The sequence below is a fragment of the Nannobrachium achirus genome (assembly GCF_963921795.1).
Source record: "Nannobrachium achirus genome assembly, chromosome: 16".
NCBI classification, from domain to species: Eukaryota; Metazoa; Chordata; class Actinopteri; order Myctophiformes; family Myctophidae; genus Nannobrachium; species Nannobrachium achirus.
The window spans coordinates 45,401,786-45,425,470 of NC_137823.1; the positions used below are offsets into that span (position 1 = coordinate 45,401,786).

Genomic DNA, 23,685 nt, shown 5'->3' on the forward strand with positions numbered 1-23,685 from the left:
GAGATTTATCTCAGAATCTAATTGATTTCAGTGAATTAGACTCTCCCCAAAGTGCCACCCTCAGGCCAAACTGTCATATACCTTACAAGTTATGTTAATTCTAATGTGGAGATTGCATGATGAAACCCACTGATGCCCGACTTTGTTCAACATTTGCTCTCTTTAGGGGCAGTTAACCAGTTTATAGTGTCTTGTAGACAGTGGAGACTGATATATATCTGTCAACCTGGCTAACATCATGATCAGGCTAACAAAAGTCATACACTAGGCATGTAAAAAACAATTGGCACAAATGGATACCTCTATCTATATAGGCGAATTAAATATCGTATCTATTTAAACATGCTATCCTACTCTGACAGAAGGCACACAATAGTGGAAAATGGAAGAAAGACGTATTTTGTGCCAAAGCTTCCCCAAACCATTGAGATTAATCATCACATTGGATGAGGGGAGTCCACTTACATGTGTGATGACAGCAGATCATTTCCACAGGCATTTGACTTGATAAGGTTACGAGTACAGCTATACACTGGGAAGCATGACTCCCAGCTGTTGAATGTAACGGTATATTAGTTTAGCGTTTTTGTGTTGATGTCTGCTTTACCTGCTGATGAGGAGTTGACAGGTGCTCCACCGACTACAGCAAAACCATCCAGCTTAACCCAATCAGGACCTGGGGGAAGACATACGTTTCCATTCGAAAAACAGTTTCAACAACAGGTAGGCAATGAGACCGCTTTGCTTCAAAACAATCTATATAAGAGAGAGAAATGTTTCCTAATTATTCACACGCAAGAGTTGTTGCGTCTGTCTGTGTTAATCTTCACAGCTAAAACATTTTGAATCTTTAGTTTTAAATGCAAGTCTATAACTCGCTAGCACTCTAATTATTAATCACTCTTTCTCTTTGTCTCTTCCTCTTGATCAATCTCTCTCTCCGACTCTCCCCTTACCGCCCCGCCCATTAAAGCCTGGTTTATACTTAACTGTGCAAATGTGCGTTAGTCGATCTACAAGCTCACAGTGCACGGCACAGGCACGCAACTAAGTATAACTAAGGCTTTTAAGTCATCTTTATCCCCATGTTGTTCTAGCGCCAGACTAGCCAGACAAATTAATGATGTGGAGGAAAGCAGCGGGGTGTTATTTATGGAGACGGGTGCTGCTGCTCGCATGCTTCTGAGGGAACAACATAGATCGATCTGCAAGGAATGTTGGGAAAACGGGAACACTGACACGCAGATTTATGGCACACCGTACCGGAGCTGGAACAACCGCTAGGGCCGCCCGCCGGCGGCACGCACAGAGGCACACCACAAGACACAGACGCACGCGCGCACGCACACACACACACACACAGACACACACAAGGCAATGAGATGATGTGTCAGCACAGAAACGCGCACACACACGCACGCGCACACAATGGAAGACAGTGAGAGGCTGCAACGCCGGTCACACCCCTACTTACCCACCAAACAAATACTCACGCACGCACGCAAACACAGAGCGAGTGACCACAACACAAGGGATGGGGTTAAAGGAGCTGGGCTTGGTTTGGATGATGGAAAACAAGGGTTGGCTGCAGGCTTTAGAGCTGCTGATGAAGTATGGCCCCATGATGCCAAGCACAGAGGAAAATGGAATAATGACAAATGCAGACTGTGCTCCTCCAACACTGCAAACTGTACATTTATAGAAACATAAGGCCTTGACGTGTGTTTTTACAAGGTGAGATTAAGAACTGCCAGTAAAGGCTGTAAAGAGCTACAAAATAAATGTCCCCGGATTTTAAAGCCTAATTTATGCTCCGTCGCGCGACGGCGTGGCGCCAAGAACAGCGACCTTACGAGCTCACAACGCGTCGCATCCACGCTGTGGGCGTGTTGTGACCTTGTAGGTTGGCTATTTTTGGCGTGCGATGCCGCCGTGCAACTCGGTATGAATAAGGCTTTAGTCTGAAATCACTGCTGTGGGACGTGGTTTCAATGAATTACTGGACCGGGTTGAAAGTGACAAGTCACAACACGATGGCCTTGAGAACACTCCATTTCTGGCAAATGCACCACTCCCACACACACACACACACACACGCACACACACGCACACGCACACGCACACGCACACGCACACCTCACCTCCAGGCGTCTCTGCTCTGTACACGGGTTTGCTCATCCCCTCCTCGTTCTCGGCACTCATCTTGAGAAAGTGCAGAACTCCCGGCTCTGAAAACACACTCCGAAGTTTAAGCCAAACCTCTTTTCTTCCCCTCCTTTCCCTCCATTTCTCTTCCTCTGGATGACTTTCTTGTCCAGCCCTGCTACTGTACCAGCATCTCCTCAGGGCCTTTGCACACACACATACATGCTCACTCCTTTAACGCACAACATGAATGCAGACCCTCCACGATACCCTCTCACAATCATGTCTCACTCTCTCCCTCACACACTCTCTGTTTTCTTTCCCCTGTCTCTTACCTACATCCTCCAGTAGCTGTGAGCGGCTGTCCTTGCCCACTTTAATGATGCGCAGTGACCTCATGGACTTGCCGTAGCCGATGCTGTAGCCGTCCACGGGCCTTCCATCCAGCTGGACGGGAGGCTCCCAGCTCACCTCCAGGCCCTTGTCCACGGAGGTCAGCTTCACATTGCGCGGCCGCAGAGGTTTATCAGCTGCGGGACAAAACACATTTGGGTGATTATGCCCATGGGGCTGCATCCATTTCACTCTAAAGTCTTAGAGATGTAGTTTTTGTGTCTATGGAGTTAATATTACTCTAATAGTGTGGTTATAATATGCAAATATGTCTTCCCTGTGTATTTTGGTTTCTTCCTGAAAGCTGAAATCCTCTGAGTCAAAAGGCCCAATCTAAATACGCCGCTTTAGTGTCACTAAAATTATCCCCTCCCCTTATTATTATACGACAACAGCTGTGGGCATGGCTGACTTTAGGTGGGTGGTGCAAACTGGAGAAAACCAGGTTTTCTCAATCAATCAATCAATACTTGAGATGGGGCATAACGGCATGGGTTTCTACACTCAAGTTCAGTTCTCATTCAAGTTCAGAAGAGTTTGGACAAGGCAATTCTCTTGAATGCTGCCTTCAGGTACGGCATGGAAAGGGGGCATTTGCATTTCTTTCGCCATAGTAAAAACTGCATTCATGGTCTGGAGAGGTACTTTTTTACAGAAGGATAAAAGGGCAAGGGGTCAAGCCCCCTTTGATGTCTATGTGTGCACGTGCCTGCAGGGCAGACAAATGACAGAAATCTCTGACCGGCTCTGAGTCAACAGGGGATGGCGTCCAAAGATCTCCAAAGATAAGGGCGTTAACTGGGCCTACACTGACTCTGTGCACACAAGCCTGCATGAATGTTTAACCACTTAAACCCCTATATACTTCGCTGGATGTCAAATTGGAAATATATAGCTGATCCACAAGCTAATAGCTCACATGTGCGTCCCATCACTACTGTAGCTTTTTTCTGCAAATGTTGGCAAAAGATAGCCCATTTCTGCAGAATGTTCACCTATTTTTGTTGTATGTTTGCCTGAAATTATGTGCAGAATATTGACTCATGCTAGGCTTCATGTGGTTAATATCTGTGTATCCAGTATCCACCACTGTCAAAAATGTACAATTCCTTTGTGGTGTGCGTGCGTGCGTGCGTGCGTGCGTGCGTGCGTGCGTGCGTGAGGTCTTGTCCATGTGTGTTAGTATAATTCACTATAAGCTACAAGCTGTTCACATGTGTTTGCATCAACATCACAAGACATGTCCCTGTAGATTACAATAATTGTACTTGGCAATTAAAGGAATTCTGATTTGGATGAAGTCTCAGCTCTCATAGTAAGGCTGCCCGGAAAACTACAAAACAACTTGATAATAGTAAACAAATGAGGATGTCTTGCATGTAGAAACGCAGGGAAAAAGGGACTCCTCTTTCCCCCTCTTGTCTAAATTCATCCATAACAAAGCAACAAAACAGCAACAAACACTCCTGAGTATTAACAGACACGCTCCATCTTTCCTTTGGGTTGCGTGCAAGGGACTATAGCGCACTGTAGTAGTGAGGAGCTTCCCCAGCAGGCTGGCATTGATAACACTCACTAATGCAATAAAGCATTTAGTAGCATTTAAAACATCAACATAACAATACTAATACTACTAATATTGTGTGTGAGAACAGCCATTGAAAGACCCTGGACATGAAGAGGGCAGAGCAGAGCAGCAGTGCATTAACGCAGTGGTTCTCAACCTGTGGGTCGGGACCCCAAATTATTTTGGGGGGTCCCCAGATGATTAACTTGATGTGCAACATTGTTTTCTCTCTCAACAGTAAACAAACCAATATAAAGTTTATGTGTATAGAGGGTATCTGCACATTTCTAAAGTGACAATTTAAGGACTTTAATACTTTAATACCTCTAAAATGGCAAATTAAACATTGGCCAAATTGTCAAATATTAAGAGGCAGAAATTGTGAAAATAGACGATCTACATGCTCACAACGCCTCGCAACGCGAGGTATTGTGAGCATGTAGTAGATCTGCTATTTTCACAATAGAACCGTGTTACCGGTATATATGATTATTGATTATATTAAATATGAGTATTTTGGGGGTCCCCAGTTAAAATATGATTTGTTTGGGGGTCGCGGCCTGAAGAGGTTGAGAACCCCTGCATTAACGAGCCTACTGTAACTGTAAATGTATCCATTTAGTCACTCAAGGTGTACAAATGTGACTAAATGGACCACCAGATATTTGGTTACATTAGTGCACTCTCAGAGTGAAATAAACACTGAGGAGTTTACAGCGTAGCTAAGATGCCCAGGATGAGTCTGTTTAGACCAACATGTACACAAACAACAGATTTGTGCCTGAGAGCTTTGCACGGATACTGAAACCTTGGCGGAATCCTCGTGACAGTTTGCCAAATAGCATTTGTCCAAAATCAGGATAATGGTGGGAACATTGGTACTCAAAATTTCACTACAATACAATCCTGTATACTGTAGCCTACAATGCATGCATGGGCCAAAGCATATTTACGATCTTGCGCTATATCATGGACCATCCAGACCTCTCAGGTCATCTGGGACAGGTCTGCTTTCTGTCGCCAAAATCAGAACTAAACGTGGAGAAGTGGTGGTTCAGTTTTTTATGCACCACATACAGTATCTGGAACAAACTCAGAAAACTGCAGGTCTGCTACAACTCAGTTGTAGCAGTTATTTTAAATCAAAGCTAAAGACCTTTCTGTTGCCGCTGGCTTTTACTGAGTTTCTTTTTTCTTTTCTTTTTTTTAATCATTCCAACTGTACTGTAATTTACACATTTCATTGTATTGTACTTATTTAAATTTTTGTTTTATTGCACTCTCTTAATGCTCTGTGTCTTGTGTTAATGCTTCATGTTTTGCGTAAAGCACTTTGAATTACCTTGTTGAAATGTGCACTTGACTTTCCTTGCATGAGGTCATTTCACTCACTCAATGCAGAGAAGCACTTAGTTTAGTTAGTCTGAATAAATACTTTCTCCTAATTATTTTTTCAGAGGTTGGGTTAGGGTTAGGGTTGAAATCCCTGAAATCCTGAAAACTATAGTAAATTGACTCATCAAATGCCACTAAACAACATTACAAAAAGAACTGGTGTTAAATAAGACGTTAAATAACATATGATGCACATAGTTGGCATTCTGGCCATTCACTGGCGTCACATGTAACTACTACTGTTGCAGGGTTGTAGCATCAGCATGTCCAACTCATAAACAGTCTACACCAGTTCTCTGTGCTCTCCAAGGGTTTACAGCGGTAGTTTTGGTTTAGCATGGCCACAAAATCACTTTATCACTCTAAATTCTTGTTGTCTGCAGGTGTGATCCCAGCTGTGATGTCCACTTTTACTTTCCACGTTCACAAACCTTCTGAGCCTGGAGTTTACAGACTAGGAATACAGCTCCTTAGAGAGACGTGCAGTGTTGTCTCTTTAGCATTCAGTTTTAGTATGTGCTGAAAGCTATTCTCTTCACTGTGTGCCTGTTCACTGAAAGATACCACAACGGAGGCACATAGCCCAGAGATACAGACCCATGTCAGAGTGGACAGCGTGTGCGTGTGCGCTCGTGCGCGCAGACACAGACTGTGTATGGGAATATGTGAGTGTTTTCCAATCAAAGCAGAGAACAAAACAAAACACTATCTCTGTCTCATTATTTCCTCATTAATCGAGGCTTATAGCGGGGGTCGTTTTCATCAGCTGTTCGAGACGGACCGCACTGATGCAAGCCTGGACGCGCTTCACTCAGTTCCAACCACCAGTTTCCAATAAGGCTGTGTATTACGTAGGAATGGATCCGCTCGCCTGTCCAGACATCAATCTGTGATTTTGGCCTGTTGGGAGATTTACGATCCGAGTGCAAAGCAGAGGTTTCTGATTAATTCAAGGCTCTTTTTAAAGCACAGCACATGCGAGAATGCCCCCATCCAAGAATCAACAGTTGTGTGAAGCAGTTAACCGACTGAGCAGCCACAACATAATAATTTAGGGGCTTTGACTTGAGTTCAAAGGGGTTGCCATGGGGAACATAGGGTAATAATAATGTAATTTCTATACTAAACCCTACTGTTGAATGTGTTGTATGTTTTTATTTGTACAGGTTTATTGTACCCGGCGGGCCCTGATGTATTTAGTCCCAGGCCGGTAGACAGACAGACAGACAGACAGACTATAGACATCGAGTTTGACAGTGGAAAAGATTGACTATGTGAAGAATGAGGGTAGGGCCTGAGGGGTCATTATGTCAGTGTCTTTACTGAGGGATGTGTGTGTGTGTGTGTGTGTGTGTGTGTGTGTGTGTGTGTGTGTGTGTGTGTGTGTGTGTGTGTGTGTGTGTGTGTGTGTGCGCGTGTGTGCGCGCGTGTGTGTGTGTGCACGTGCATAGATGTGTGCTAACAAATATTTTTAGCACCCTTTTATTACTTGCACGCACGCACACATCACGCACACATGCACACTGCATAGACATGCATGCGCATGTTAAGCGATACATGGATCACATGAAGGTAAGCCTCTAGGTCTAATGCCTCTTGTGAAATGCTCCAACAAAGTGCTTCTGTTCGTGCACCTGCACTCTACCCCTAGCTTTTACAAGTGCACCTTCTCACCTCACCTACCACAAAATCACAGGCACCGACCACTCAGTCACCGCAATTTGCATCTCCCATTAACCCCTCATAACTGTCCTCCACATAAACAAGCATCAATAACCTAGGGGTGCATGGGGAGGGGGGACAATGTGTTAAATAATCTGGCTGAGGGGCCCAAGCAGGAGAGGTGGAACTCTAGTGGCCCCTGGTAACACACCAACCACCACATTGTCTTACCTTTAACATTCCATAATGTCTCACCAGTCCAGCATTCAACTTAATAGACCATAAAGCAAACAGACCAGACTGAAGCTACAATATGACCAAGACCACCTGGTCTTTTGACTGCAGTCAGTTTCACCAGCACATTAATCTCCTGGCTGTCAGAGGAGTTTAATGTTATTGTAATTCAACCCTTGGAAAGAGGTTAGCCTTAAGACATAACGTAGGCAGAGGCGCTTTACATGAGTGCATAGACATCCACAAATTAGTACTGTTATGTATGGCTCTCCCCTGTGCCTTGTGTTTTCAGAGACTGTGTTGCTTGAAGGCGGAGCATTCACTTTTTGTCCATAGGCCTATTATACTTGCCAGTCCAGGGATTCAAATGTCAAATCTGAATTGTGCAGTGTGCCTGAACTTGACCACAGGTTGGGACCATTTTCTCTGCGTAACAAACTTGCTCCTATGACTGCCCCTCTATTGTGACAGGTGGGCTCATGGACCAGGTGCTACCTGTTTATCTGATTGGCACGGTGCCTAGAGATGACATCATGGCTCATGAGATAAGTCTGCAGAGGCAGGCTTGACAGATGAGTGGCAGGTGGAGAGCCTGGGTTCGACCTGCGTAAGTCATGTGATCGAATACTCCTCACATTCCTGGTGTGGTGGAAAATATTAGCCATCTTCGCTATGTTTTTTTTTTTCTTTTCTCTTTCAGTCTCTCTCTTTAAACCACTTTTTCGGATTCACTTTCTCACTCACTCTCTCTCATGCACACACTCAATTCCTGATTTCCATTGCTCACTCGGAGATCTGTTGCGTTGCTCCATCAGAATTCCTCTTCATTAAGCGGAGCGGAGAAATAAAATTCCTGGCCTGGCCTGGCCTGCGAGGACATGATTCCCTCTTTCCTCTCTACCAGTTACCCTCTCTCTCCAGTCTCACATTCCAGCAAGTGATGGATTGTGGTCCAGTGGAAGAAGTTGTCATTGTTTATTATCCAAAGACAGTATGCTTTTTGTCTGTTATTTAGCCCGCTTCCAACCAGTTGGCCAGATACCCATGACGGCCCTAATACTGTCCGTGGCACGCAGGCCCTCTAGACTGGCACAAAACGAAAGTAGTTAACACTCCATCATCTTGCCACAGCCGCTCCAGACTAGACGTACTGCCCAGTGCCCACTGGCTTGCAGTACAGGAATGGAATTGTCCCGGCTGCTCCCAGGTGTGAATGGGTTCTCATGCTGCCTCAAGAAGACGGGCTGAGTACAGTCAGAAAACACCATGACGTCATAAGCTATAGAGAGAAGCTCAAGGGTTAAAGAGTGAGAAAGAGAAAGTGAGGAATGGGGGTTTAGGAGGATGTGGTTATAGATTAACTGAAAAGGGAGAGAGAGAGAGAGAGAGAGAGAGAGAGAGAGAGAGAGGAGGGAAAGAATGAGAGAAATAAAAAATAAAGCAGACTGCTTGGACCAGGGAGATGGGGGGAATGAGAAGGACATTAAAATGTGGACACTGCTGAGCTCATAATTTCAGGTGTAGATGCCTTTTCTGTCTGGAGTGCAGGTGGCCCTCTAACAGAAGAATCAATTTCTCAAACAGTGCTCCAGGAACCGTTAAGACATCTGCACTATGGATTGCACAAAGCCACACAGCCTGCTCAATATGGTATCTCCATTTGACACATCAGTCTGCTTAGACAGGCTTAATATAATATGACACACGTCACAGTCTACAACCCGAGTGCCTGCAGGCTACCACTCAGACCTCCAGTGGGGTCACCGGTTCTTGTCAAATTCATTTATGGGACAAATTACACGTCAAGAAGCCTCATGTACTCCCCTTACACATTCTTGAAACAACGATGCTATAAGTTGCGCCAACATTAAAGCACGTTTAGTCAACGGGACGAGGAAATAAACAACTGGACGCAACCATGGTATTTCGAAATTCGAATGCCACCTGCCATGCGTAATTACGCACGGGAGCGCGCAAGAAAGACTTGAGATGCAATAAAAAGCAATGATCAGCAGAAGCAGAACTATTCAAGAGGGAGTAACTAAACACCACTGCAACCCGCCAATATCTGCTAGACTAGTTAACCATTCTTTTCAAACAGACACAATTAATCAAACAACTTATTGTGTAATTGTAATATCTGGAATCTGAATTAAGCCATGGTGTGCCTAGTAGTCTATACTGTATGAAGTAACGGCATATTCCATGACTGCTTCGAGGAAACGATCATCATATTTTCCTTCCATAAAGTAACGGGTGAAAAGACAATGTCAGCACAACTTTTTCATAATTGCTCATTCAAAGGTTCTTCTTTCTCTTGCTACAACTTGTTCACAACATAAACACACATATCCCTACCTTACAGTAGTTTACAGTAGGCCTATATGTCAGTGTAGGCTATGCAGCATTCAGGTGAGTTTGGTGGAGGTGTCCCACATGACAAATCAAATATGCATCCGAACATAACAGTAGCAGCAAGTTGAAACAGACTAACATAACCCTCGTTTGCTGCGTTAAAACTTTTGAACAAAATAATGTTTGTTTCTTGTTGTTTAATTTTCTTTCTTTCATCCACAAAATATCCCTTTAAGCGAATTTTCACCAATTAGAAAGTGAACTGTGCCTGAAAATAATAGCCACCTCTCTCTAGTCTCTTCCAAACAGTGCAAACTTGTCACGGTGAACAGATTGGTGCACCTGCTCAATGACGAACGAGATAACAGGATCTTACCCGTCAATCCACGTCCTGATGCGCAAAAGGTGATGAATAAAGCCAAGAGCATCCTCATTGCAGCGTGTGCCATAGTGTGTATAGTGCGCTGCTCCTATGGCGCGACGCAGCAGACGGATTGATGAGGGGTGGGAGAGCAGGGCTGGAAGGAAGAGAGGAGAGGATTTGGAACTTTAGGGATACACCATTGGCGCCCGTTTCCCCTCATATGTGGCTCCCTCTCCTGGGTAAGAAAGGAACTACTACGTATAGCTTGTAAAGTGCTGCTCAGTATACTGCGTTCGTATTGGGTCTCAGGTAGAGCGGGAGGTGTTGTGTGTTTGTTCTCCCAGCATGCTAGTAGTCAGTTGTCTTCCCTGTGGATCCCAAAGTGTGTGGACGTTTGAGTGAGTCTTCCTCCGTTTGTGCCAGGGGCCGCGGACTGACAGCCACAAGTGCATTACAGTAGTGTGTGTTATTGAAATCCTACCTGTATGAAGCTAAGCTGTTATTGTTCCTGACGACTAAGTACTGTAACTTTACGCCATCCTGCCAGTAAAGAAACGTTCTGGAAGGTCCTTGTTGTGGCATCATTGTTGACCCACTGTGCCTTCACCATAACACTACAGAACGTAAGTTCTTGTAGTTGGCCTATTTCTACCATATATGGCACTTCGTTCAACTTTCTTTGACCCCTCTGTAACATGGTACTGTTTTTTGTCCAGTATCACTACGCAGCTGCAGCACCCCCCATAACAAGGTGCTTTGTAGTCAGCTGATGAGAACGAAGCTAAAGAATACAAATGAGCTAGTTTTGTGGAATTAATCAATTTTTAATGAGTGGCCAACTGGCCATGCCAAATGGCCCCCATATTCATCAGTAACTGACCAGAACTCTGACCACGGCAATCAATTAATACCTTTGCAACCACTATATTAATGGCAAGTATTTCCTACAGCTTTGTGTCAAAAAATCTGAACTAACTGTGAGGGTGCAGGGCTTGAGGGCTTAGGGAGGACATTGGAATTGGGCCATTGTATTCAGTTGGTTTGCAAGAAATGTTGAAAGTCATGCATGCAACTCTTTTGGTGCGCAGCTGACTGTTTTTCGCAGCCAGCGGTTTCTCCCAATAACCAATGATAACCACTTGTCACTTCATGAGTGTTGGGACGGTCCGCTGTCGACTGCATAAACGCAAGCGCATATTGCTGTTTCGATGTCCCGTTGTTTGAGGTCCCAGTAGTCCGAGGCTAACCTGCTGACGCGGGTGAACGCTAAGCTGCCAACACAGGTGAATGCTTGCTAACCTGGTGAATGCTAACCCAAAGCCTAAACCCTAACATTAGCTCCTTTCGGAACCCCTCACTCCACTGCTACGCAGCTCCGAGATGGGGTTCCTACTGTGAGCATTTGACCAAATCGCGGAGGCAACAGTCTGGCCACGCGAGACTACAACGGGGGAAAACACGGGTAAACACAGAGCCGGCTGGTCTTTCGAGCGATATAAAGTCTTCATTTTACCCCAGTACATCGAGGTTGTTCCACGCTTAAAAAGTAAAACGATTATACTTTCACATAGGCCGGTTACTTTTTGGATAGAGTGTTCAACAAAGGTAAGAAGTGATCGCTAACGGCGGATCGTGGATCCAACAACAGGATTTCGGCAGCCGACCAGTAGGAACCCCATCTCGGAGCTGCGTAGCAGTGGAGTGAGGGGTTCCGTAAGGAGCTACCCTAACATTAACCCTAAACCTACGGACTAGTGGTACCTCGAAACAACGGGCCATCAAAATATCGAGATTTTACCATAAACGCAATTCAGGCCATTCCCATTGAAATGCAGCGGCGGGGTAACAGGAAAAGCCGACCTTTTTCATAGTCGACCTCAATCGCGGAAAACCCACCCGGAAAATGACTATCTCCAGTCTAGGAAATCCCGACCTCGAAATTTGTAAATCTCACCCCCAGTCTAGGAAATCCCGACCTCGAAATTGCACTCGAAATTTGTAAATCTCACCCCCAGTCTAGGAAATCCCGACCTCGAAATTGCACTCGAAATTTGGAAATCTCACCCCCAGTCTAGGAAATCCCGACCTTGAAATTTCACTCCAGTCTAGGAGATTATAACAGCCACTGTGATTCTGTCTCATCATGAAACGTCCGTTACTAATTATTGTGATTACAATGATTGTTGGCAGTTCATATTTTTCCATTGGCGGAATCTATTCTCATAGGTAGAATATTTTTCTGGTGTGACTGTGCCCTAACATGGTAGGCTATTTCTATATTGCAGTATTGATACTTCTAAGAAATGTGAGTAGGCCTACTTTTTCCACCACTGCAGGTATGCGTGTCTCCCAACATGAAAAGACGGCTCAATTTCACAGAAGGGAACACGCAAAGGGGTTATTTTTAGGTCAAAAAAGGAAAAAAATAAATAAAACATAATTCGGGATATTTTGAATTGTTGGCGGCAGTGGACGTGCGGCGGACTTGTTTTCGGTGAAAGAGGAAACCCAGTAAATGTACTTCAAAGCACATCTCAACATCTGCTGCTTGACTTTTACTCCTGAGTTTAAAATAATTTTATTGATCCCTTGGCGGAGGTCTTGCATTCCTCCCGGTGATGCCCGCTGCTTAGTAGGCCACGTAATGGTCTAATAATTGAATCACAGCTGAGTCTCAGCTTATAATCTGGCTAAACACGATAGAGGAAAGGTGTTTCGTATCAGTGCAATAATGACCCACCTGAGTGAGCTAAAAGGCTATAAAAATACAATGCTTATAAAACAAGATGCCCTAAAGATGTTCATCTCCACCCCAAGCTCTGGTCCATACCATGTCACAGTTTGAAGTGAGCAGTGGATTTGAGCAGTTCAGATTAAGCTATACCTTGTGTGTGTGTGTGTGTGTGTGTGTGTGTGTGTGTGTGTGTGTGTGTGTGTGTGTGTGTGTGTGTGTGTAGCAGTTCATTTCATTAAGCTCTCAAACTGCCTTATACCACAACCCCATATTATGAGTATTATGAGGGGTATATTGCAGCCACCGTGTGTGTGTGTGTGTGTGTGTATGTGTGTGTGTGTGTGTGTGTGTGTGTGTGTGTGTGTGTGTGTGTGTGTGTGTGTGTGTGTGTGTGTGTGTGTGTGTGTGTGCGTGCGTGCGCCTGGGCTGCTCAACAGCGCCACTTGTTCACCCAGGCCTGCCACTGGTCAGCCAGCGGTATTGCAGCTCAAGCTACATGCAAAGTTACAAAGTTACATACATAGTTACATACACACGTAGTCACACAAGGCAGACGGTATTCCACCGCTCAAAAATGCAGTTTGGCTACTCACCAAAACAAAGGTGGCTGTTGGGAGTAGAAAGCCTACTCTGCCCAGTAGATAATTTTTCATTTCGCCCCAGAAATGTATTTTAGACACGTGGTGTGGGGCCCAGAGTGCTTCCACTAAGTAGAGTAGGCTTTCAACTCCCAACAGCCACCTTTTGTTTTGGTGAGTAGCAAAATATATCGTTAAGGAGAATGCTATGGACGCTACCTTACCCCCTGACTGTCTGTGCATGAGCATCTCAGAATGTCTCAAAGGTTATTAACGGTCTCAGTAGTCGTGTGCATGGACATTATGTCCTGTCATCTGTTACAAAAAGTCAGAAAGTAGCAGACATTAGACAATAAAATATATATTAAAAGGGATATTTTAACCGCTAGATGGCGAAACATACTAGGATTTCCTATTTAATTAGGTCACAAGTGCACAGTCAAGTTCTATTAAGTGAGTGGTTCTTCACTATCACTGACTCTACAGTAGGCCAATACATTTAATGTAATATTTTGTTTATAGTGTATATAGCCTATACAGTACCTTACTTATCACTTCAGTAGAACAAAGCTTTTTCATTCCTCTTCTGTCAAGGTGATCTGCTATATACTATCACGCACGCACGCACGCACGCACGCACGCACGCACGCACGCACGCACACACACACACACACACACACACACACACACACACACTGAATTAAAGGTCTTCCTAGCTTACAGCTTGCTTACATAAGTTTGTATCATTCTCTGTCGGTGATTTGTGATGATTCTCCAAACTGAACAGATCCTATAGCTTAACGTTTAGTTAACAACACAGAATCTAGAATCTAGACAGAAAAGTATAGCTCAATGCTTGTTACTTTTTACCATCACACAACACAGATCAGAATCCAATTGATTTTAATGGCAGATATGTTTGCATAGATGTATTTGTCTTGGTGAGGTTTGTACATTACAGTGGAAGCAGTCTTTTTCAAATATTCACTCCCACTAAACAGTATAAAGATGAGCAGAAATGGCTAGAAATGATGTCTTATGCCATATGAAATCTAATATACAGTGCACATATAGTTGTAGCTTTTACAGCAGCATAGATACAGTATATATATAAGTATATATATATATATATATATATATATATATATATATATATATATATATATATATATATATATATATATATATATTGTTATATATATTGTTGTATTGTTATATACCGGTTTATTGCACATGTTGAAGATTTACACAGTTGAGAGTAGCATAATGCATTTGTATGAATGCATTCATAATTGCACTTGAGTGGAGACGGAGAACACATCAAGTGTTCTCAAACACAGAGCATATATATCAGTCCTGTATATAATAAAGTACATTCACAGCAGCATGAATTAAACTTCTACTGTTCATCTGATTTACAGTGTGGGGCTGGGATCACAATCCCAGATAAACCACCCAGTATATATCCAGTTATGGATCTTTTTGGTTCATTGTGTACACAATCAGAGTATTTTACTACGTACTGTATGCATTCTAGACTGAGATGACAAAAGGTATCAATCTCTTATATCATGGTTAAGATTATTATGTTACTCATATATTATACAGTACTCATGATAACAGCAAAGATGATGTCAGAGGGGAACGGTACTTAATAATCCACTATACAGTGTTTATGTTGCTATGGATGCAGTTCTAATCATAGCATTTTCTTTCTTCTTTTTTTGTTTTTTGTTTTTTTACAGTGGAAGCTTGCAATATAATTGTAAAATTATTTTAAAAGCAATATTTGTTTGTGTCAATTTGTTGATTTTGTTTGTAAGTAGCCATGTAATAAGCATAGAGAAGGTCATCATTGCAAAACAAACCTCTTAAGGGTAATGCTGAACCCCTCTGAAAAGTCAGGGTATGAGATGTCCTTGCTGTAGCTTAGGTTACATATAAATTGCTGCTCCTTGTCCCTTTTAGAGTGAACACTGGCCAACATCTCCCCCTGCAGGCTAGGGGCTTCATGTGCGTGGAAAGAACAAGTCCCTCATCATGTGGTCCTCCAAAGTGGTTCTGATGCCAGAGGGCAGTGTCTGGAAGCGGCGGACGCCACTGACCCCATGGCTGTGTCTCTCTTTCAAAGGGGACAGGAGGCTGTAGAGGTGAGTCGAGTGGTTAGAGGCTAGCCTAAATCATTGGCTATATTCTTATCATTTAGATGCACTGAATGAACTATATGGTCCTGTATTGATTTCTATTAAATCCATATGAAGTTATTATAAAGGGATGTAGGGGAGACAGATTCAATAAGATTATGTATTGTCAGGTATGTTTACTTTGCACATACATGTAATTGTTTCTGCAAATTTTGATTTAGTCTTAGTCTTTTGAATAACACACAATTTAGTCTTAGTCCTGTCTTTGTCTTCTGAAATTGTTTTAGTCTAGTCTATTCTTAGTCGACTAAATATCAAAATATTTTAGTCTTAGGCTAAGTCTTTTAGGCTAAATATAACCACATAACTCTGAACTAGTCATTGTCTTCTACTTTCTGTTACTCTGTCAACATAAAACAGATTAAGAAAAATACAGTGCCATTCTGAGTTCTCAAAAAAAGAATAAACAAAACACCTGCCCTGCCTATTGTATGCCACAGTGCCACTGCTAGGTACAAAATCTCTGCTCTGCAAATAGTATAGTAACAGTATCAATGACATCTGACACTGTCTGCTACTCTCTGTGCAAAACCAACAAGATTTGAAAAGAACAGGTGAGTGCCATTCTCAAATGTAAAGATTAAAGATGTATTTGGCTTTAATTTCATTGCACAGTTACATACAAGTGTTTATTTTTACAGCAATTAGTCTTAGACTTAGATTTAGTCTTAGCCTTAGTCTTTTGAATAACACACATAGTAGTCTTAGTCTTCTGAAATTGTTTTAGTCTAGTCTAGTCTTATCAACAAAATATAAAAATCTTATTGTCTTAGTCGACAAAATTAACACTGCATACAAGGAAACCATGTTATACGTACATTTAATTACAACTATTAACTCAAAATATAACGATAAGCAGTGATATAAAGAAATAAACGATAGCAATACTATAGATTAGATAGATATGTAATAACTAAAAGGTATACAAAGTATATCAAATATGCAATATACAATGTACACAGATATTAAACAACAATTGGGAATGAAACCCTAATTTGTTGTGCTCTCTGTATCTGATGCACTATCTTTTTGAAGCTGCTGATATTTTTGTACAGTGGATCGAGGCCTTCATGCCTCAGGGAAAACCTAGACTAGGAAAGCCTCACAATAATAGTCAGATATAAAAAGCAGTACCATGGCAGTACTCTGGCTGTTGTGCCCTAGTGGATCACATGGTAAGAGGCGAGCACACACTTTATCACATAAATGAGGCTATAGTCCTTCCCACAGCTTATCCAGGTTTGAATCTGACCAGAGAAAATCCTATCTTTCTCTCGCCTTTACTGTCTCTCTCTCATTGTCACTATCAGAAATAAAGCAGAAATGCCAAGAAAAGGGTTTGTTGTCCTTAGGGTATTGTCTCTGTCAGAAGTGGTTACAAAATAAAAATCTTTCTTTTGGCTGTAAAAATTGAATTACCGCAAAATCAATATATGTCAGCCACCATCTCCCTGTCCTCGGGCGCTCTCAGGGGGCAATAGTGTAATTGAGTCTAATATTGTCTGCTTTTATAACCTCAACAACACTGTGCCATCTCAATCTCTGTTCCCATGACGCAGATGCACGCACGCACGCACACACGCACGCACGCACGCATGCACGCACGCACGCACGCAAGCACGCACGCACACATACACACGCACAGTCACACACACACACTATACATGAGTGCACACACATGGCAGCTTCTCAATACAGTATTAGTCAGCAGAAACAGTGTTGCTCCTCTAAAAGTGAGTGACAAATGTAACTGATAGCATTCTCTTCTACACTCACACACTTACAAGATTGAATTGCTCCTCAGGTTACGGTTCACCTAGTTTCAGCACAAGATGTCATGTCTTGTTATACACATGCCTATGGTTATTTGTGGCAGGGCATGCTTTAATTTGCCTAATCAGCAAGCGAGTAGGGGTGGTATCAAGTAGGGTAATAGGTCTTCTCTTGAAGATTTAATGGCTGTGCAGCAGAGCGTACAGTATCTCAGCAAGGTTAATGAAAGCCATAATTGTACTAGGCTTGGAATTTTATTGCATTGGTTTTCGATTTGTATCTGTTTGCAGCTAAATAACAGATTAAGTCACTTTATTTATGCATATAATATCCATTTAACGTATGTACTTTATCAAATATCAATATTATCGCCATTATCTTTCTTGAGCCTGTTCAACGATGAAACTCTTGCACATGTCATAGCATTGCTAAATAGCCCAGCTACATATCTATATTAAACTTACATCTGTGGATGCTGTTCCTGTCGGTACTTGTCTATTTCTTTCACTGGGATAATGAAGTGAGTGACCAGCTTCTTGGTACCAGTTCTGTCCTTGTATCTCTCCCTGTGTTTCTGTGACAGCTAGTGGGGGGAAAACACAGCCTTGTTAAGTCAGTTACTGCATCTGAAAAGCAACACGGTACAAAACTCTCACCATGTACATGTTTTGTAATGCTAGTTGGAATGTGTGTGGAGAAAGGTTCCACAAATATTGACAGGGAATCTGCCCTGTTGAAAGTAGTTTGACAAGCTAAAAGCTAGTGAAACCATGTTTTCAGCACCTCGGACAGCGACCATTGGGACCTTATCAGTGTTATTGTGGGCCTGCTCTCAGTCTTACATAGACCAGGGGTCTTCAACGTTTTCAGGCCAAGGACCCCTTAGTTGAGAGAGAGATGAACCAGGGACCCCCACAACCTTATCATAGATTCCATATAGTTTCATTGTTTGAGAGGACGATCATCAGTATATTTTGGATTCATGTTAATGTGGGTTTTCAGATATTTAACCACTTGAACCGTCAATACTTAATAAACTTGACATTTTACTGTACTTAGTCTGCTCTTTTCCCCCTCCAAAGCTCTTTGCCAAAAATGGCCGATCTACAAGCGAGGCGTTGTAAGCTTGTAGATCTGCTATTTTTGGCTAAAGTTCTCCGAATATGGATTCAAGGGGTTCAAGTGGTTAATATAAAAAAGGGGTGAAAAAACAAGTTTCTATCACACAAAGATATGAAGGACCCCCCTGTAGTAACTCTGAGGACCCCCTAGGGGTCCCGGACCCCCATAGATGTGAAGACCTGCTTTGTGACCTTTCAGTTAAAAAGAAAATTGATCTAACTCCCCTTTCTCTTCAAACTAAAACATTTGGGTAAATGTAATAATTATAGCATATAAAAGTTGCAAAGAAAGTACAGTTGTCTAACTATTGGTATTTGCACGACCACCTTGCATGCCCCTAACATTAAGTACCGCCCCACCAAGGCCACAGCCAACCAGATCGCATCAACGCAAACACATTTCAAACTCCAGCGTGGGAGGTACTCATCCTAACAGCCTCGCTAGACACTCTACCACACTCTACCAGCCTCTGAGGCATCCTCTTATTGAATACCAGCTCACTCCATGGAAGCTGAGTGGTCTGCATTTCTATAGTGCCTTTATCCAAAGTGCTTTATAATGTGTATTTCATGCCTCCATTCATACTAGGGCTGAAGAATGTCGGAGGCCTATTGCAATAGGTCTATTGAAAATCTGGAATTACATAATTTCACCAGATATATGCAGATCTACATATTGTCTAAACTTCAATAGCTTGATTCATCTTTAGCAATAAGTAGGGTGATTAGAGAGGGAAATATGACAGTTGTTCAATACTCTGACTGACAACATAATACCTATGTGAGCGCAGAAGGTGCGTGCAAGACTAGTCTGTAATGCTTTTCTTTCAGATTTGTCATAAAGATGAAGAAGTGTTTTAGTACATTGTTTGTGACTGTCTGAATGACCCAATTTACTTTAGCTACAATCCTCCTTTCCCTATGTTGAGTGTACATTGCAATATTGATGCTGAAATGAAATCTTCTACAACCATAATTCATACACCAACTGCAAAGGCAACCATGCACCAACCTGCACGTCAGTAGCTGTTAGGGGTTCAGTGTCTTGATCAAGGACACTTCAACATGAAGCCAGTAGGAACTGCTGATCTAACCAGATATATTCTGTTTCCTTAATGGCTGCTCTAGTACCTCCTAAGACAATGCCCCCGAGCCATGTTCAGAAACCTCAATTTTCTAATCAGCCTTTTAACATTAAGCATTAATTTGTTTCAGCCTTTGGGGCTTGTACATGATCATTGGAGGACTCCAATTTACTAATACTCAAGAAGATACATTGATATGGACTGTCTTATCGTCCATGTGCCTTTTGGCGTGCGCCAGTTATTTTATCAGCTTTGGAGGGTTATATTATAGCTTCTAGTGTTCACTGGCCTTCTAATCAGCCGGGGCCCGGGAGCCTACTAATCTTTCTTGTCAGCATTGGAGGCATTAACTGAATATGTTATTCCTCCAAGGAAGCTGTATTTTGATGTTCTTTGACCTAATAATTAGGCTGGATGTAATGGTCCTTCATATCAGACTTGGAAGTGGAACCATTAATTTAACTGAAGCTGAATATACTGTACACATCATGTGCATTTGCTTCAGCCCAGGAGGCTACAGTATCAACTATCAGCAAGTTGTCCATTGGCAATACAGGTACACATTCTGATTGGACTGCAGTGGTGGAAGAAGACACCATAGGTTTAAAATTGTTATGATAATAAGTAACTTGTAAGTAAAGTTTTCAAATAATTACAATGGAGACTTGGAAAGTACAAGTAGGCTATAACTTATTGAAAAGCTCTGCATGGGTCAGTGACGACAGCTGTATAGAGAGGCGAACGCCCAGAAGGCAAGAGAAGACTATAGGTTGATACAAACACTCAAAATGACATATGTTTCAGTTCCTCTGACTACTGGCTAATTCATTCGTGACAAGTGACTAATGGTGCTTTAAGTGCCATTCCCAGTGGGCACGAAGGACAACTATAACTAGTATATTGTTAACCATTGTAAAAATATAGTCAGTGCCATTTGTCTTAGATTTCCTTTTTGTTAAATATTTTATAGTAGTTATGGTGCTGTGTTAGTGTGAACTGTGAATAGCTCAGTGTGAATTGGTGAAAAAGTAGCCTACTCTTAAGTACAGTAAATGTAATATTATGTAGGCTATAAAGTTACATTCCTCCACTGTTGCATGCTTTGAGGGTCTCCTTGATATTGGGAACCTTTCCCCACTGTGCGGCTGAACCAACCTGTCCAAATGTTTTGAGCTCCATCTGACGATCATAGTCCACATTGAGGCCGGCCCAGTAAGCTCCACTGACGGCCAGGCTGTGAGCGTGTGCCCTTGGGGTTATTACGTCGTTATGGCCAACGGAGGGGAACCTTCCAATGTACCCGGTGAGATTCTTACTGCCAGACACGATTCCCCTGCGGTATTCCTGTAAATATCTGTTGGTCCCATTCCCAAAGGTTTCTCCAGACACGAATTTGATGTGTGGGACATGGCCGCCGTACCTGAAGTTATGGAAATAAATAACACAGGTTATATTTACTGTCAAAGTAAGTTTAGATGATTATAGACGAATTAAAGAAGAGGAAAAGTAGGCTACAAGTGAAGGAAACTAGCCTATTTCTCAAGGATAAAGCCCGATTCATACTCAAAAATAGCAGACCTGCAAGTTTGTAGATCTGCTATTTTCGGTGAATGAGGCAGAGGCCTCACCCAGGTATGAGAGCAGGTGGGCCGTAGGTTGCATTATGGGATATGATCCTCATCCTGTCTTGTCCTCTGAGAGCCATGCTGCAGGGATCAGCAGACACCGACCAACAGCTTGGACTGTCACTGTCCGACTGGACTGACCCAACAATGTAACTCACCCCGGGGAAACAAAGTGTTGCTTGGCAACTGTCCGTTACGCACATGCAGCTCGACCTGAACACAACACTTTCTGGAGTTGTGGCTTTCTAGCTGAGACTGAATGAATGATATCCTTATACTTCTAACTTCATACATGGTTTAGGAGAGGTTTAAACATTTGAATAAGGCATGAAAATGACATGCAAGTGCTATACATTACATTTATTGATTGATTGATTGATTGATTAATTGAGTGATTCATTGATTGATTGATTGATTGATTGATTGGAAGTTTGCATAGTAGCCTCGCCCTCCAGGACAGTAGGGTAGCCTACCTACAGTTCAGATACAAGGTCTAGCCCTACTATAAAAGATTTAAACTCAAGAAAGCGCAATGGCTTGTTTGCATTGGGGTCCTTTTGTACTTAATTCATAAATGAATGAATTGAATTATTTAAATGGAATTACGCGCATCACAGCCTATAACTATTTAACACGCGCGCGCATGCTTGGTGCACGCACGAGCATGCTGTAGGCTAGTGTGTGTGTGTGTGTGTGTGTGTACATATTACATAGCCTATATTTGTGTTCTATTTCATTCACTGCCCCACACTGGACTGCTGAATGATGCCCCCTCCCCAGAGCTGTAGCCCCCCCTCCCTCGCTCTTCCTCCTCCATCACAGCTAAATAAATCCCTGCTGTTTGCCACACACGCTCTAGTAAGGCTCTGATGTGATGCGCGAAGGAAGCAGCCAAGAAGAACAAAGAGGGATAAAACTACAGGACACCACTCAACTAATAACTCAACATTTCTCTTTTTTTCTCTATGCCAGGAGGAAATAGGAATACGTAGATACCATCTGCAGAATGGAAGATGTTATGTTGTTTGTGCGAATTAAGACGCATTGATGGGCTTGCCTAAAAAAGACCATTAAACAAAGACAAGGACAATTTAATCTTATCAAGTTGTATTGTTTGGAAAGAAATATCGAATCTTTCCTGTGGATTCTATGATGGCTCTGCTGGTTCATCTAAAGACTGTCGCCTTCCTTCGCGGGAAAGGGGACAGAATCGCCAAAGTTACATTCCGAGGTAAGGAGATGTTACGTCTGATACGCTTTTATAGCGTTTAATTAATATCTCGATGCGTAATTTACCGAATGCGATTTGTTTGGGCCAACTCTATATTCGACTGAACTCCACTCGACATGTGGTTCACCCGTCTAGTGTGGCCGCAAAAAGTTGGGGAAACCCCCTGCATGCGGGATCCCCGAAGGTGTGCGCAGGGACGTTGGCAAATATCAACCTGACGCACCTGACTGATGTTTCCATGAATGCGCCTTTTACGCAAGGGAGGAGAGTGGACCAAAATCGTCCGAAAACGAGTTTGAGTTTTTGTTTTTCACAAATTAAGTCACGAATTAATTAGCCAGTAGGCTATTATATAGGCTAGAATTAGCTCTGGTCCATAGCGTTGGACGAGAGAGTCAGTAAGCAACCTTTGGAACAGCAGGACAGGACAGGTGCCAGTATTGGTACAGGGGAGGGTAATCACTGGCACACTGGCTTCAGTGTGAGAGAGAGGAAGTTTGGTTTCAAATAATATAAATATAAATTAAATTATAATATAAATGTAAATTAAATTAATTCCCCTCACATCTGTGTATGCAAATAAAATCATGCTCATAATTCTACATTCATTCAAACCCTGAACTCACACCTGGGAGATATGTGGGTTATTTCTCTGATCATTACAAGGTCCTGCAGTGAAAGAAAATATTTCAAAAGAAGAAAATATGTTCTATTTATGGACAATCAGAATCTGTTGGAAATGTTTTATTTTGATGTGGTGTCATAATGAAACGTAATGTTGATATGGCACGTGCTGACTATCAAGAAAATGAAAACATGTCAAAAAGGTTGCAGACCCCCTGGGCTACAGTAGGTGAACTGAAACATAATGGCAGTAAGTGTTTGTATGGACATGTGTGATTTAAGGAGTCCTCTCTTGCCTTCTGGGCATTAGCCACTCCACAGCTGTCATCGTCACTGACCCGGAGCCCTGTCTCTCATATATCCTACCATAGCTCAGAGGAATGACTTAATAATTTTCTATCAGGCTAGAGATTAGCTATTGACTGAAGTCAAATACTGTAAGCCATCTTGAATATCTGTCCCACGGTGACATTCTTAAGAGAGCGAGAGAGTTTTAATGATTAATTGATTGATTATTGAATACTTTATTAACAGCTTGCAAATAGTGCAGAGGTATACGATTTTATAATGACTGTTAAAAGGATACGGTAACAAA

General features: G+C 42.5%; 3 protein-coding genes across 3 annotated transcripts in view; 1 reads left to right on the forward strand and 2 right to left on the reverse strand.

Annotated features, from left to right (window-relative positions):
• Window positions 1-10,200, reverse strand: part of fndc1 (fibronectin type III domain containing 1) — a gene marked incomplete at both ends in the record, with an annotated part of 67,565 nt that extends 57,365 nt beyond the window's left edge. The window contains 4 exons of the mRNA XM_080744970.1: window positions 608-676; window positions 2,142-2,228; window positions 2,481-2,675; window positions 10,128-10,200. Of these exons, the coding sequence (XP_080601096.1) occupies window positions 608-676; window positions 2,142-2,228; window positions 2,481-2,675; window positions 10,128-10,200 (424 nt within the window). The remainder of the gene's footprint in view (window positions 1-607; window positions 677-2,141; window positions 2,229-2,480; window positions 2,676-10,127) is intronic.
• A 7,243-nt stretch (window positions 10,201-17,443) lies between these two features.
• cimip2c (ciliary microtubule inner protein 2C) lies at window positions 17,444-21,315 on the reverse strand (the record flags this gene model as incomplete). The annotated part of the gene is made up of 4 exons (XM_080744971.1): window positions 17,444-17,447; window positions 17,869-17,987; window positions 20,766-21,030; window positions 21,239-21,315. 4 exons carry the CDS (start codon window positions 21,313-21,315, stop codon window positions 17,444-17,446), a joined length of 465 nt encoding a protein of 154 aa, XP_080601097.1.
• A 1,069-nt stretch (window positions 21,316-22,384) lies between these two features.
• Window positions 22,385-23,685, forward strand: part of otofa (otoferlin a) — a gene marked incomplete at both ends in the record, with an annotated part of 141,530 nt that continues 140,229 nt past the window's right edge. Inside the window, one exon of the mRNA XM_080744973.1 lies at window positions 22,385-22,466. Within this exon, the coding sequence (XP_080601099.1) occupies window positions 22,385-22,466 (82 nt within the window). The remainder of the gene's footprint in view (window positions 22,467-23,685) is intronic.